General features: G+C 34.1%; 1 protein-coding gene across 1 annotated transcript; it reads left to right on the top strand.

Moving 5' to 3' along the window:
- The first annotated feature begins 764 nt into the window (after window positions 1-764).
- LOC131771571 (MYCBP-associated protein) lies at window positions 765-15729 on the top strand. The gene is made up of 26 exons (XM_059087383.2): window positions 765-921; window positions 1733-1905; window positions 2642-2748; window positions 3329-3387; window positions 4233-4339; window positions 4600-4626; window positions 4853-4933; window positions 5881-5956; window positions 6142-6214; window positions 6352-6398; window positions 6592-6655; window positions 7140-7222; window positions 7635-7759; window positions 8222-8349; window positions 8899-9121; window positions 9705-9918; window positions 10890-11053; window positions 11605-11637; window positions 11857-11955; window positions 12213-12334; window positions 12977-13089; window positions 13229-13329; window positions 14003-14057; window positions 14265-14329; window positions 15068-15154; window positions 15504-15729. Exons 1-26 carry the CDS (start codon window positions 867-869, stop codon window positions 15594-15596), a joined length of 2574 nt encoding a protein of 857 aa, XP_058943366.1. The 5' UTR covers window positions 765-866; the 3' UTR covers window positions 15597-15729.
- Window positions 15730-16601: the final 872 nt, after the last annotated feature.

Raw genomic sequence — 16601 nt, forward strand, 5'->3', positions numbered from 1 at the left:
TAATTCACTTGGTTGGTTAACATCTGTTTTTGTGCTGTGACTTCCAAACACTAGTCAACACAATCTGAAACTTTGCTTCTTCTAGCTGTGTTGTACAAGGGGTTTTTATTTTTTTCGGAGCTTCATCCGTAAAAGCTAGTAGATACCAGGTTAGGCCTCGTATGCACGAAGTCAATAGTTGTTTTTTTTGAAAACGCACCATAAGTTTAAAAAAAAAAACACGTTTATGCTGGATAATTTTTCCGCTAGCGTTTTTATTTGATACTAATGTTGATATGCTGTTGTCGTTTAACCAAGCGTTAATAGTTGAAGCATACTTGCCAATTGTCAGGCCCCTTCCAATATTTCTTTCCAAGCTGTCGTTGTTATGATGAAAACAAAGAAACTTCTTTTACTCGCAGACTGTTGGAGATCTTTTCTGTGATAACATAGATTTAATAATTAAGATCTTCTTCGTTGTTTTAATCTTCAGTCCTTGCCTGCTGCTGGTTCCTTTCATTGGGAGATAAATATCATATAAAAAGGCTGTGCTCAGCGATATTTGCATGATATAAACCGCACGCCAAAAAATTTTACATCATTTCCTGATTTCAGTTAGCTTTTAGCCTCTAATTCAAAGCACGATTTACAAAAGGAAAAAAAAATGCTGACAAGCTAGTATGGGAGGAAGTAACTCCTCCTTCATGTCTAAATTGTGTGACTCGTTTCTATGATAACAAAATTCCACTGTCCTACGCTCCCTCGGTAGAAGTTAGTTTGTTGTCAATCAATATGGCGGCTGTTGCTACGAGAGCGTAGCAGAAGTGCTTCTAGATTTTCTTTCTCTGTTCTCCCTGTGTAACGGTGTCAGTGTACTTGGTAACGACATGAGTAACAAACTTTCGAGCAAACCTTCCAGGAAGGATCGCCCAAGATCGACAGGTAAGCAATTTCGCTGAGATGACGCGCAAACCCATTTTGATATCTCAGGTTACATAAACTGTTTCTTTTATCTTCTTGTGGTGTATACTTCCTATGTTCCTTTCACTTGTGCATTTGAAATCACAAACTTATGAAAAATAGGATTGGAAAATTTCATCGCTAAGCCTTCTTGCATGCATGAGAGACTGAGGTGCATGCATGTAAGAGGTTGAAAGAGAGTGGCCCATTTTCTTGTAGATGGGACATGCAAGCTATCCCGTATGGCCCTCGTCTGAGCTCTGTTGATCGAAGTTGTAGTAAGAAAAATACTTGGTTAACGACAAAAAAATTTTTATTGCTATGGAAGATAAATCTGGTCATGCTTCCAACAACTCTGCTTTCTCGTACATTGTTCAGTGTAGGATAACTTGATTGTTTTTTTGCATCATACAAAGATAATTCTACACTTTTTAAAGGACATATACATGTAGGGGTTGCTCAAGGTGAGGAACTTAAGTATTAAAGCAAATTTATTTAAACGGCATAACTTTTCCATGAACAGGTCCATTGCACAAATCTGAACTTAGTTGGAGAAAGGTGTACATTCATAACTGAACCTGTAGCTGAATCTTTGGTGAAAGATGCCTAATGTGGGGGGTGGTACTCTCCTTTAAATATTTGAGGGTTACACATAGTCATTACTAAGAATGATTGTCAACTTTGGTGGAGATCACAGAAAACCATCGGTGAGACTTGTTAACTAATAATAATTATTAAAAGGAGGAAACTCTAAATGAATATCATAAATGAGTGTCTTGATGACATTTTCCAGATAAGAGTGCTAAAACTAAAAAGAGAGATGGTGGTACCCCTGATAAGATGAGTTCACCAATTGGTTCTGCTGTGCACATTCCTGATGAATTATGCACAGGACCATCTGTTGGGAAGGTCATAAGTGGAGATGATATTGATTCTCTGGCAATCAATGTGGATGAACTGAAAAAGGTAAAGGAAAAATAAAGAAAATTTTGTTTAAGGCATGCTTCACTTACTAAAGTTAAAAAAAAAACATTTGAAAGGAAGCATGCTATAATTTAGAGAAAAATGAGTTTGAGACTCCAAGATGTGGTCATTGCTTCAAACTGTCAACTTGTTACTTCCAGTTGGCAAGTGGTAAGCTTTGTCCTGCTCAATTGGAAATTCCCCATGTTGATAAATAATACAATTACTGAGACTCTTCCTTGCAATTATCAGGTGAAGCATATTTTTTTCCCTGGTAATTAACACTTATCACTGATTTAAATCCTTTCCGACTACATACATTAGTCGTTCTACAATTCTGGCGGTAGCTGTGGCCTTGACATGTTATGATGTTGAAGGGTCGTCTTCGGTGAAGGTGTGCAGTAAGCTGCTCATGTTTGTTTATAAGCAAAAGTCATAATGAGTGCAAACAAAGAACAGTAAGGTTAGATCAACCTTTCAGTGTCCAGTTAGTGAATGATAATGAAGAAATGAAATAATGAAGACTTGCATGTGCATATATTTATAGTAATCTTTCTTGGAAATGAAGGATGTACACTTTCAGGTTGTCTGGCAAAATAACAACTGCCACAAGTTTTGTCACAGAAAGTTAAAGAAAACACAGTTGAATTATTTTCATTGTAAATGAACTTGATTCTTGTCTACTCCAATATGTTCTGGAACATTTGAAGGATCAAACGGTCATTTCCTGACTTAACAGGTCCATCCTCCTAAGAGACCAGCAGTCCCAAAACCATCAAGAACTCTCGTGGTGCGAAAGACACGACTCAAGCCCTCAGTGGAGCAGAATCAACCTGTGGGAAAGAGGTATTTGCATTAGCAATTACATTGACATGTAACTATTGAAAAAAAAAAAAAAAAGGAACTCAAAATTCTTCAAGATCTGATCAAGATAAAGAAGAATTTATGAGAAAAGTTCAGATAAGTCATATAATATCTCATCTTTGAAATGATATAGAGTGTTCTTTGAATAACAGATACAAGATAATTGGTATTAAAAGACTAATTGTGTTACATTAACCCTTTAGCTCCCAATATCTCATTAGTAGTTCTCCTTACTGACTGCTATATAGTTCTTGAGATAAAAGTTTGGAGAATTTGGTTTTGAATCAACTAATAATCCCCTCATTAATATTTTTCTTTATTCTCATCACTTGTCTGCTTGATATTGTGATGATATGGTAAGGAGAAATTCTGTCTTGGTCACTCATGGGAGTTAGAAGGTTAACAATTATGATTTATAATGATGTTTTGGACATCAAGGTTATTAGCAAAGACATGTACATTTTGGAAAGTGAGAAAAACATTTCATCATTTTGTGTGTAACAAAAAGCAAATTTTCTTATTCCAGGGTTAAAGGAGTTCTTTTTTTTTTTTTTTTTTTCAGTATGACTGTTGCACGACCAGCTCCTTCAGATGCACCTTTAGTATCTACTCCCCTTATTGGTAAGGCAATATCTAGAAAATGTCTTTTGTATAATAGTGCACACATCTCTATAATCACTGGAGCAATTATTGCTCCAGTGATTATAGAGATGTGTGCACTCTGATTGGTTGAGGATTACATTGTATCTTGCAATACTCACCTCCTGGTGATTATAGCAGGAGCACAAATTTCAAAATGGCTGCCTTGATAAACATGATAGAAGAAGATACAATTCTGAAGAGCACACAAGGAGCTAATAAGTTTGGTGTAACACTTTTCTAAAGAAGGGTATGGAGTTTTTGCTGACGGAATTAATAGTTAAACTTGTTTAATTCATGTGAAAACTGCTTATCTCAATATGAGTAATCCAGACAATTGTAAAAGAATTTACAGTTTTCAATTTACAATAATTTTACAACAGAATTTGAAAGCACCCAAGCAATCATACTAAAAAAAATTATTCGCCTTAGGCATAATTATGTGCTTTGTCTTGAGGATTATTCAACAATATTCACTTTGCCTTCAGCAAATAATTGATTAATAATTTTTAAATATCCACTTCTTTATGGATGTTTTAGATAACTTTTTCATGTATGTAGACATTATTAAACAATTGACACTTTCTTGACAGCAGAACTTCTTAAAAGCACTAAATTAAATGTAATAAATGTTTATACCTTTAATTTCCCATAAAAATCTTTTACCTCTGTTGCACAAGACCATATGTCACTCTGCCATAATGTTCACTTTGTAGACATCTTCCTTTATTGTTAGTTCTTTTATAGTTATCCCAGAGGTTTGTTTCATTAATTTTAGTTAATATTATAAATTATCCAATATAATATTTGCACTTTTGTTAAATAAGGTACAACTGGTCCAGTTTTTGATGAGGATGGACAAGTTTTGACTCACACCATACTGGGATCTTGGGAAGACTTTCAACAGGAAGCTATTAAGAGAGGAGATATTGAGGTTAGTGTTACTCTTAGTGAGCAGTTACTGTATGAAAAAGGCTGCTGTTTCTTAAAAAGGAAATTTGAGCAAAGCAAGGCAAGTGTGACATGACCCACTTAAAACAGTTCCTCCCTGAAATATTTTGATGTTTTATTTTAGTTATAAACATGCAAATGTTAAGTTTGTAGTGAATTCATCATACTACCTGATGGTAACTGCAATCTTAAATTATTTTTACACTTCAACAGAATGGTTTCTCCCTCATTTTTATTTTTCAGAATCTCCCTCCATTCTCTGGACACAAGGTATTGTCATTAAAAGCAACAAAGCCCTAGAACATGCCTGGTGTCAGGAAGGAATATTCTGACAGTTATTTTTAATTAATGGGAGTAAAATATGAAATAATAATAAAACCAGTTATCCCTTATTCAGATATCAAGTTATTAAAGATGTAAAGCGATTCTTTCAATACCAGGTGTTTCATTTAAGTATCCAGTTTGTTTTATGACATTCTTACTAATATTCTTGTAGTTTGGTGCTGGCAAAGTTAGGCCATCAACTAAAGATGCAGAAAAGGAAAATAAGTTCTCCAGTCATGTTTGGCAAACAAAGGTAAGTGCATGTAAAGTTTGAAATATTATAAAAGTTTCATTTAAGAATTTCATAATTTTTAAGTAAAGCATTTAAATGGCTTGACAAAAGCCACTGCACTGTGGCTGGTAATTGTGTAGAGCAGCCCCTCTTCTGGCTGTTGGCCAACTGTCAGCCAACAACTAACTGATAGGCAACTGAATTGTACATGAAAGGCTACTGACATATAAATGATAGGCTGCTGAAATAAATGATAGGCTATTGACTTATAAATGATAGATTTCTGACACATAAATGATAGGGTACTGACATATAAATGATGTATAGGCTGCTCACATATGAAATATTGATAGGCTGCTCACATATAAATGATAGGCTACTGAAATAAATGATAGGATACTGACATCTGAAGTAATGATAGGCTACTGACATATAAATGACTGGCTACTGACACATAGATGATAGGCTACTGACATATAAATGTGTGGCTACTAGTTTACCATGATCGCAAAAAATTTTACTGTATTTTATAATATCAGAGAATTATCATTCAAATTGTTTTCCCATCTGATGTAGCATCTAATTTTGTCTACAGAAGTGTGGATGATATATTAGGTTAATACCTAACAATAATCTTGTTACCCACAACTTACCTGCAGCATACAGATCACCAACAGATTAATGATTGTTGGCCTACAAAAAAGCAAAATGATACTCTTCAGACATAGAGAAGATGCCAATGATGTGATTTACATGTAGCCTGTTTTTCTTTTCAAATACTTCCAGATAATTTATACAACTTGTTTACAATTTCCGACTCCATTATTTTAAATATTTCATAATTATGCCTAACGTAATTAAAAAATTAACTTTAAAGATTATACATCACAATGTAAATTAAAATTAAAATCTTTTATGTCGTGGATCATTTTGTCTTTAATAATGTCTTTCTTGTTTTCTCATTAAAGATCAATGAAAGTAATGCATTGACAAACTGGCAAAGACAGATGATACAGAGGAAGAAACAACAACGTCATCTAGCAAGTAAGTCAACAAGCCATCATCATTTATCATGGTTTATGAACTGACTTCTCTTAAGAAATAATAAGCACAAAGGCTATCAATATCTCTGGCCTCTAGTGTTGAACATTACTCTGACTTGTGGTTTCTATAAACTCAAGATGTTAGAATATTATTAATTTGAATTCATTCATTGTTCTTTTATCTAGATGCACTAAACACATCAACAGATATGTTGGTTATGAACCAAAGTGAGGATTATAGAGAAACACAAGAAGACAGGTACATTTAACCCAATTAAATGAAAAGAAAATTTTTGGCAGTGGTAATTATCTCAATTACTTTTTAATGGCCTTGAAGCTGAAAAGAAAAGTTGATATTCAGAACTGATGGTTTTATTTTATCATTTACTTTGAAAGGTATGCCATTGACAGATCCATCCCATCAATGGATTATGGAAAAGGATGTAAGTTTAAGAAGTTGAAATAATTTTTAGGCAGTAACTTTTTCTTTACTTCGTATTTCATGTTTTTTTTTGTTTTTTTTGTTTTTTTACACCAATTTGGCTGATAAGCATTATCATTTGTGAATTGATGAGTTTAGACAGCAACACTCTTTAAGTAAGGCTGCTTGTTAAATTTCTAAATTCTTTTGTGCAGATCGTGTTGGTAGTGAGTTTTGGAAACAGGCCGAGCAAATAGGAAATGATGAAACTGGGATCAAGTAAGACTCCATAATCAGCTTGATTACTTTAATTTATGAAAAGTTATGGATTTCAATAATGTAAGACTGTGCTTTATGTTTTTAAATCATCATTAATACCATCACTCTTGTAAGTCAATGAAGTTTGGACTGCACTGGCCTGAAAAGAGCATTGCAGTGTGTTGACCTCAGCTTGATCAAGAACATTGAAACTACGATCACTTTAGTCAGGGTTGCCTTTCTACGGATTGTTGGACAGTATTCCTAAGGAGTTTTCTGAACTTCTACATCAAATCAATTAACCACAACTTTTAGTTTTGGTTACTTTTTTTTAATTTGTCTTAGAATGAAGTGTTTAGTGTTTAACTTGATATCCATTCACAAAAGCAGGAGACACCTGTTAAGTTTGGTGCCTCACCACTTCTTTGAGGAGTAATATGATTGTTTGATAATTGTATTTGAATAAGAAGACTGTGACATTGATTGATGTCATCTCTTTATGTAGTATGACTTTGACACAGACTGAGCGAGGCTATCCACCTGCCATTGAACACATTGGAAAACCCATATACATCAAGAATGAAATGGGTAAGGAACAATTAAGGCTGAGTTCAACCACTGTTGCTGCCATTCAATGTTAATGGCAACAATTTGAATTTTCATGCCCTTTCTGCATTTGAAGCAATTGTGTGAAGAAATTTTCTTGAAGGGGTGATAAAAGTAAGAAACAAATTACTGTGATGTTGAGAAGATAATGTATAAGGAAGAAGGAAAGGAATCACCTTTTTAAAACTAAAAGCAGACTTTTCACTGTCACCAGGTAGCTCTGTATGTTCTCTTTAGTAGAAGCTTTTTATTATTTTTTTGAGGAATCTCTGGTGGTCCATGGTTTTGTTTGACGAGGTTGTTAAATAATTATTTGCTATGAGCAGAGCTTTGGGCTAGCTTGTAAAATTTTGAGAGTCAGTGGTACGGTGTGACTCCAGTTGTTGTTTTTTAGGCATAGAGTGGTCCAACACCCATAGGTCAGTATCAGTGCACTACCCCTGGCAGAAGTCTAGTTATCTTCAGGAGAGAACTACACAGCTTCAAAATGTTTTAAATGAGTTAGACCCACACCAACCAGTAAGTGAAGCAAGGTGCTGCAGTATTGTCTCTGACATTTCCAGGTTTTTGCATGTCATGGATATCAATTTTACACAACTGTTGTCCTATGTAGATGGCTAATCTATACTATAGTAAAAAACTCTACTGTATGAAGTGCTAGGAAGTCCCTTCTTTTGTTCTGTGGATTGTTCCATTTGAAAGAAATCTTGTAATGATAAGGCTGATGCTGTTGGGTTATTCGACCTACATTTTGTACTTCAGTCTGTTGCCCAAACTGCAGTCCAGTTTACTTTATTATAATCACTTTTTGTGAGCATGTGTACCTTTAGATCAGTGTATGAAACATATGTTATTGTAATATTATGCAATCATTCTGCAAAGTTCTCCATCTGTCGTACACTTTTTTTAATAGTTTAGTAAGTGTTAAATGCTGCCAGGTTTTCCTCTATTGCAAATGCTAATCATGTTTTTCTCTTTCAGTACATTGATGATCTTGAAGTGATTGGAACAAATCAGCCTCAGCATTCATTCAAGTTCGACATGATGTCCATAGTTCAAGAGGAAGAAGAAGAGGAAAGTGAAGCAATGGATGAAACTGTACTTCAAAGGTTAGTCATTCTTAATTTCTTGTAGCATTATTAACCAAGGATAGAACCAATACAAACATTTGTATTTCAAAAGTTTGTTTATTGTTTCTGCTTGGTTCTTGTGTGTGTATTAATCTTTAAGATTGATACATGCATGTACATGCAGGAAATGTGTTCCTGTTAATCACAACAAGTAGTTTTATGTCCTTAACTGCTTTTAATTCTGCTGATATAGCTCCATGCCAATTGGGATGGAATTAAAAGCAGTTAAGGACATAAAACTACTTGTTGTGATTAACAGGAACACATTTCCTGCATGTACATGCATGTATCAATCTTAAAGATTAATACACACACAAGAACCAAGCAGAAACAAAGAAAATTTTGTTTGTGGTATAGCATCCTTAGATATAGCATCATTGTACCCAACCATAGAAAAGCCAGATGCTGTATTATTTGGGTCAACATAAAACTCATCTCAAGTTTGCTATAAATATTACACACCATCACACTTATATTTAGTCCATGTTTGTTCTCATATTACTGTTAACATGAGTTGCTTATTCCTAGGGACCCTTTGGCAAATATCGCTGATGTTGTACCTCAGCCAATATTTGGACCATCATTATCAATTGGTGGTCACACAGCTCAGTGGAATGGTCCAAGGTCAGGAGGCAGTGAGAAAGCAGGGGTGGCTTGCCGCGTGATATTTGATTCCAATGTTGGAGACAGGGTCACTTCTCACCTAAATATCTGCAATGATGGAACGACTGCAGTGTACTTTTCTTGGAAGGTATTGTTCAGCACCTGTCCTCCCTCTTGTTTATAACCTGAGTCCTGGAAGACTTGCAGTTGTCATGTTGTTCTGATTTCTGTATAGGAGGCCTGACTTTGTGAGATGATCTACCATGTACAAGTTGTGGTTAGAATTATCAGAAAATTATGAGTCTTGTATCAATTAAGAGAGCTTTCAAAACTGCATCATATTAATTAATAAACAGACATATAATTAAGGATTATACATGTTACTTTCCTTTTTCAAAAAAGTACTAAGTGACCAGTTTTTTTTTAGTGCTTTGGACAGTAAGTGATTTGACAATTATGATAAAATTGATATTGAATTCATTTGAATTAGGAAATTAAGACCTGCAATGAACAGAATTATGTGTAAGCTTACCACAATATGAATGTGATAACTTTTTATTGTTACCATAACAGTTTTACTGTTTTTATAATTACTCATTGCCAACTCTTCCTTCAAAAGTTACACTGAAATGCCCTTCAAATATCAAAAACCTTGCCACCTTTCAGACAGATGTAATTCTTGTATGTTTGTGAAGGTATTTTGTTTACTTAACCTAACATTCATACCACAGAAAATTCCACTGACCAATGTACTGGGGACCAAGCTTGCAGGACATGCTCAAAGGTTTTACTTTGACACCAAGAGTGATGTAATCTTACCAGGAGATACTTTGAAGTTCCCATTCATATTCAAATCTCCAAATGCTGGGATCTTCACTGAGACATGGGAACTGATGACAAGACCTACTCTTTGTGGTGGGGCTCCCATAAGGATCACTCTAAGAGGTAATGAAAATGGTAAATATTTATAGATTGGTTTTTTTGCTTATGTTTCTTATTTTTCAGTCAGCCAGCACACTTCACTTGGCTTTCTTTGATCCAGTTGCTAAGACTGTCTTGCTTTTGGTTCAATGACATTAATTTCTGGTGTTAGGTTTTTTTTTCCTATGGGGTAAAAGTTTTTAGACCAAAAGGAGATTGCTGTGAAATTAAAAAATGTTTTAAATCAATTTCACTGCAAATAAACTATGAAATAAACCAAAATTTAATTGGAAGAATATTCCATTTCTTTTTTAAGAGCAGTCAGCTGTAGGAGGATTGGAATGATTTGGTTGGATAAGATTTTAAAAAAATTACATCTTCATCAAATATTAGGGCTATCATAGAGTGTATGGTTTGTTTATAATTATTGACTGGGTTGTGCTGAAATATTCTCGTTTGTCCACATGTTTGGTAGATTGCAGTGTTAGGATTAGTACTGCTGTTATAGTTGTCTGTGAGTAAGAAGCTTCAGCTAACCTCGTCATCTGCAGATGACTCGCTTTAGTCAATTTAAACACCACAATTCACATGGAGAGGGATCATTATTGTTCAGTGTGGTGAGAACATGGACCAAAGTTACAGTCCTCATTTTCTGTTGAACATAAAACATGATTACTGCCATTAACAAAAGCTGTCTGTAATAATGAAAGATTGTGGTCCTATGAAAGTGTGGTCATGCAGTTAAAAGGTGGTAAGATACATGTACCAGCTGGTGGCCCGATATCAGTCTTTTTATTTTTAAATCTCTTTCATTTATCATCATCAGGAAACTGTTTTGTACAACTTTTTTTTTTTTACTTAACGTTATAGGATACTTTAAATTATGTCTAAAGAAACCCTCTTGATACTTGGCTTTGTTCTTTTCAGTTTACCACCAACAACTCATCACATACATTTCTTAGAGCATTTTTAGCAGCAAGTTAATTTACTTGCAGGTGTAGCGTTAGAAGAGGACATCTACAAGGAAGCCAGGCAGCAAATTGAGGATGATTTGGCTCACAGAGAAGCAGTGGAGACTGCAACAAGACTTCTTGAAGAGATCCTTGATGGTGTTCGTACTCCTGAGAGAGCCAGGTCCCCAGTGGATGCTTATATCACGGTGAGTTGTGTCAGTGAGGATGTAGGTACTTGGGAAAGTTAGTGAGTGTGGAAATTTTATTAATAACAATTTTCTTCAGTATTTCATATTCACATGCCTTTGATAATTATTACAAATTTTTAAAGTGACAGTTCATCAGAAATGTTTAAGTGAAAAGAAAGAAAACATATGGGGTTTTGCAATGTCTGTTTAGCTTGTATTTTTGCCCACTGAAAATTTGACGTTTAATGTCAGTTGACATGAAAATGTACTGCCATGAGGAATTGGAACCCATTGTTGGTGTACATGTATGCCTGTGAGATAATACAAAATGAATTGTTTAGCACCAATGTACCAATACATTTCCCTTTTTGTTGTCATATTAAAATTGGAATAACTCTCGTTAGTGGCTTAGTTTATGAAAATAGACTTACTAATTGTTACAAAATGATACAACCATCCCACTATAAATTAAAATTTCATATTTTATAATATACTGTTTGGATTTTTCAAAATAATTGCTTTTGAAAATTACCTGTCATAATAATTATAATTATAATGTTTTATTTCAGGAGGAAGAGATCTTTGAAAGAGCTAATCAAGGGGTGAGAATCAAATTTACACTCCAACCCAACACACTGGAAATGATACAAATTAAAAAATATGAGTAGTCTGTATCAACATTTAAGATTTTTAGTTTCTTTATGAAGTCAGAATTGAGATGACATTATACTGTAATCTGCTCATAATCTTCTCCAAAATCACAGGTGGTTGACTGAAGGATTAAAAATCTCAATATCAATGGTTTTTTTGTGTTTTCACAGATGCATTTCCAGGATGAGGTTGTTGGGGAATTGAAGCAGATTTATGCACAGCTTGGAGACAATGAAGAGTGGGACTTGTCTATAGAGTCCCTTCAACAGGTAACACTTTTGGTATAATAAGTCATTCTGACATGGTGTATTTAACAAAGAGATTCTATATGTATAATTTTATACAAATGTTGCCATACTTTTGTTCTGATATAGATCACAGATGACATCAAAAAGGGGCAAAAACAAAAAATGTGGTACAAGGCAACAGCAGTGTGTGTCACTGAGTCAGTCAAGAAGACAGTTCTTGATAACTAAATCATGTATTCCCTTTCCAATTTATTTTTAACTGTTTTCATTTTTTGTAGAAAATCATGTGCATTGAAGATGCTGATCAACGTGATAGCCTGCTCCAGACACTCAATAGCTCTGTATCAACCTTATCATTCCCACCAATGACTCCTATTAAACAAGCCATGTATGCTGCAGGGTGAGTTATTTACTGTACCAAAAAATCAACAGATTGAGGGCAAACTAGGGACCACTCAAAGATTTAATCACAGCATGATTGTTAACAAAGAAGAGTATATCATGCATAGAAAACAACCAAGAGCAAGCTGGGGTTATTTTTGAAATTAGTATTTATCATTTAGATATGAATTAAATATGCATTCACTTAAATTAGAAAATATGCTTTCACTTAAATACACATTTTTAGTATTAATTAACCAGTAACATAAATTTATTCACTTTAAGTCACTTACTATGATATAGACAAAAGTACAAAATCAAGTTATAGATGATTCATACCCCTTTAGTGTAATAAATTATAGAAAATGAATGGGTAATTTATAAATGTAGGCTGCTGCTAGTTTTTTTTCCTTTTGACCTCTAATTCAACTGAAATTGGCTGCAAGGAATTACTTTTTTCAATATATATATAACCTTTTATTGTTGCCTTTTCCGGTACATTCAATGCATTCTGCATTATATTCCTTTCTAATTTGGCTACTTCTTTTGGGTTATGTTCAAAATATTCCCTATTTCAAAGAACTACATGTCTGAAGTTACTTAATTTGAAGAGTAAAGCCATACCATTCCCAGTATTTACTTATCTTAAAACTGTATTTAGATATCAATTACTTTGTGAGATGGTGGACAGTATTGTTGGACAGGCAAACATGATACGATCCATTCTTGGTCTTCCCGAGAGAGAGCTTGTGGAGGATACTTCACAAGAGGAAGGTTAGAAACCTAGCTGTAATCATGATCAGTGTTCTTGAGTCTCTTACATCCTGATCAGTCAGGATTACTACTGATGAGTTAGCGTTAACAACAGTATTTGTGAAAGCTCAGTTTATTCAGCTTTTTTGTTTTTAATTAGCGGACAAAAGACTGCGCAAAGGAACAATTTCTGATACAAAAGCTGCTGAAAGTCGAAAAGGAGATAAAAAAGACAAGAGAGGAGGAAAGCTTTCTGAAATTGTGAGTTTAGATTTTGTCCAGTACTGTAGTTCAGGAGCTATGTCATAATTACAGAGAACCCTTGTCGTCAATAATGATTTTACTAGGCCTGATTTAAAAAATTGGAAATCCAACAGACTTAACAAATCACTCAGTATTCAGTGTATTGTATCCAGTCTCTCTAGTTAACTTTTTGCCACTGGGTCAGACAAACAAAAAACTCAAATTTAGAGAAGGAATTTTGAAATTGATGTAATTGTACTGTTAGTGTTAAGTTTTGTTGTAACAGTTGCCATAAATATTTCAGAGTGAAGAAAATCATGAACATGAAGATTATCATTTCAAAATGGATCTTGGCATGTTTGTTAGTAGTGTCGTGTGTACTTGTTACCAAAAGAATGCACACAATCCGCACTTAAAGTGCTAGTGAAATTTATTTAGAAAATGTGTACTGCATTTTGTAAGACTACACTGTATGTTAACTGTGAGGAAGGAAAATATAAAAATGCATCCTAGGAACCTAGCTGTGTTTAAGCCCTTGTGAACCCATAGACCCTGAAATTGTCGTATGCCATAGTTTGAAATCCATCGAGATATGTAAGATACCATATTATCTAAAACAGTTATATCACATTTTTTGGGGGTTTAAGCTTTATCCAAGTTATATTTGTTTTTTGTGTTGCATAATTGCAAGGATCGTCCAACTTCCACCCAACGCTCCAAGTTATCAGCCAAAAAATCAGGAAGAGGTGACAATATTTAATTTATTAAATTGTGATAATTCAATTAAAAAGAAAAAAAAAAGAAACATGCTTAGGCTGAAGCCTACAGTATTTTTCCATTAATTAGTTGTACTGAATTACAATCATATAAGGTATAAACAATGGAACTCTTCATGCAACACGAGTGCAATATGTCTTCAGAACAGTTTTCATCTCAACTCTTTCCCTTGATAGGTACTAGCACACCATCATCACAGTCCAAATCAGCTCTCAGTGAAGCTGCCGCAGAAAGGACTGGGGTGAGAAATTTCTTATTGGTTCAGAAATATCTAACAATTTGATGAGAAAGTCCTCCTTTATTTTTTTCGTTAAACAATTTGGCAATTTAAATTCCTTTGCAACTTAATCCTAGGAATTAAAGTAGTTTTCTCAGAAAAAAAAAGTTAATATTTTAGATCGAAATAATTTTCATATTTAGTTTACTGTTTTGTTTTTAAGCTCTTTCAGTACTATAAATTGTCTAGGTTGCATTTATTGCAATTTAAAATAGTTTGTTTTCTTTCCATAGAATCATGGAAAACCACTAAACTTTCCTTGAATGTTCAAATAATCCTCCAAAAAACATTTCATGTATTGTTAATCTCTTTCCTGTGATCAGTTGGTTAATGGGATATTTGTCAAAGTCAGTTGATAAGTTACATGTTATTTACCTGAGAATAAAAATACAGCTGTTCAGTTTTTAAATTGCTCAGAAAAGCACATAACATGCAGCTATGTTCATTATGATTATATAGTTAAATCAACGTCTAATCATTTGTCTCACGTTGTTGAGTCAGACTATCGATTGTTGTGACAAACAACATTTCGACTGCTAAACTGCTTGTCTATATCGGGCGACATGTCACTTTAGTGACAGCTTATTCAGAGGATGATAATCTTCTGGAAATTCCACAGAAGTTGAATGAAAATTGAAAATAAAGTTTGTGGTATATGATGTACTGAGACATGGATTTTGATTTATTTTTCACGTGTTTCAGACCCCAGTCAGTGTGGAGGGATTAACAATTGAAAATACTGTCGACCCCGTCTTAGAAGCAAAGTACAAGGAGAAACTTTTTACGCAGGTTTGAAGATTGGTTGTACTTGTTGTTAAATATATTGATTACTTGTGCTACAGTTCAGAGTTCTCTTGGTTTAAACCCGCCAATGAATGAAAGAAACAACAAATTTACCTGTTACTAGGAGTAGTTTGTCACAAGCCATATTCATTTTAGCAAATCTAGTTCTTGATAGTCTTTCAACAAGTACAGTGAAATAGAATCATGGCAATGAAAGGCATGCAGTGATCCTCATTTAAAGGTTTTCGTGCAATGGGTGTGAATTCCAGCCCTTTTTTTGTTTCAAATTATTTTTACTTGTATTAGATAAATTTTAAAATTTTTTTAATGTCTTGTATGTTGTGTGTTTCATCAGACTTATGCCCTTGTGGTGGATACGTTTGAAAGAATGGACTTGGTTTTTGAAGACATAAAAACTGCAGAATCAAGGTTATCAGGTCTAGAGTAGGATGTGCTGCTTAGTTCTCTCTAACACTCAAGCACTTCATTTTGTGCATTATTTATAGCAATCAAGTGACATTGTAGAGGGGAAATAAAATACACCTCAGAGACAACATTAAATTAATGTTATTTGCTACCAAGTGTGTCTTTGTTTTAATAATTGTTGTTGTTTGTGGAAGGACGGGGGCTTGGAAGAGAAGGAGAATCAATTTAAAGAGTCATCTGGCAAGCTAAGAGACCTTTTCAAGGTTGTTCAACCTCACCAACGCTTTGTGAGATTTAGACCCACGCTTAGCATCGAATACCAATCCTGGATTGATAACACACCACAAACTGATTACAGAAACTATCTTGTGTTGTTTTCAGCTTAATTAGGAGTAGTGCAAACTACGCTCCAACCAACATAGACCTACTCTTTCAGTTTAATAGAAGTTCTACAATGTATCTTGATCCATTGATCTCTTTAGTACATGGTCCTGAATCAGACCGAAACAGGTCTCAAACCCTACCTTGTTTGATTCAACTGAAGAAGCTATTCCAGAGTGGATTAAGTTGGAAAAGAGAAAAAAAAACTAACAAAGTTAACAAAAAGGTGGATTTTCGAAGGGGCACACTATTTCATACATGCAACACAACTTTTGACTTAGAGTATATGGCAGTTGATTTATTTAATTTATTTGATTTGTTTGATAAAGTTTGAGTATTCTCATCACTCGTTTGCTGGATAATGCATGAATGTTAGAGGGAGAAGTTACACGTTAATTACTTCTGAGAGTAAAAGGGTTAAACAGCACGTTAGAGACACAGATGTTTAAATAATTAAATCACCCAAAAATGTTTCTTCTCACCGTAACCATCATTCGTTTCTTTTTTTTCAGAGTAACTTTTGAAGGACTTTCTTGCGAAAAAAAATACGAGCAATTAAATGCTTTTCTCTAGATAACATTGTACATCGCAGCTAATTAAAAGTTTGCACCAAAATTAAATTATGTAACATCTTGCCGAATCTATT

This window comes from Pocillopora verrucosa, chromosome 1, assembly GCF_036669915.1.
Source record: "Pocillopora verrucosa isolate sample1 chromosome 1, ASM3666991v2, whole genome shotgun sequence".
NCBI lineage: Eukaryota > Metazoa > Cnidaria > Anthozoa > Scleractinia > Pocilloporidae > Pocillopora > Pocillopora verrucosa.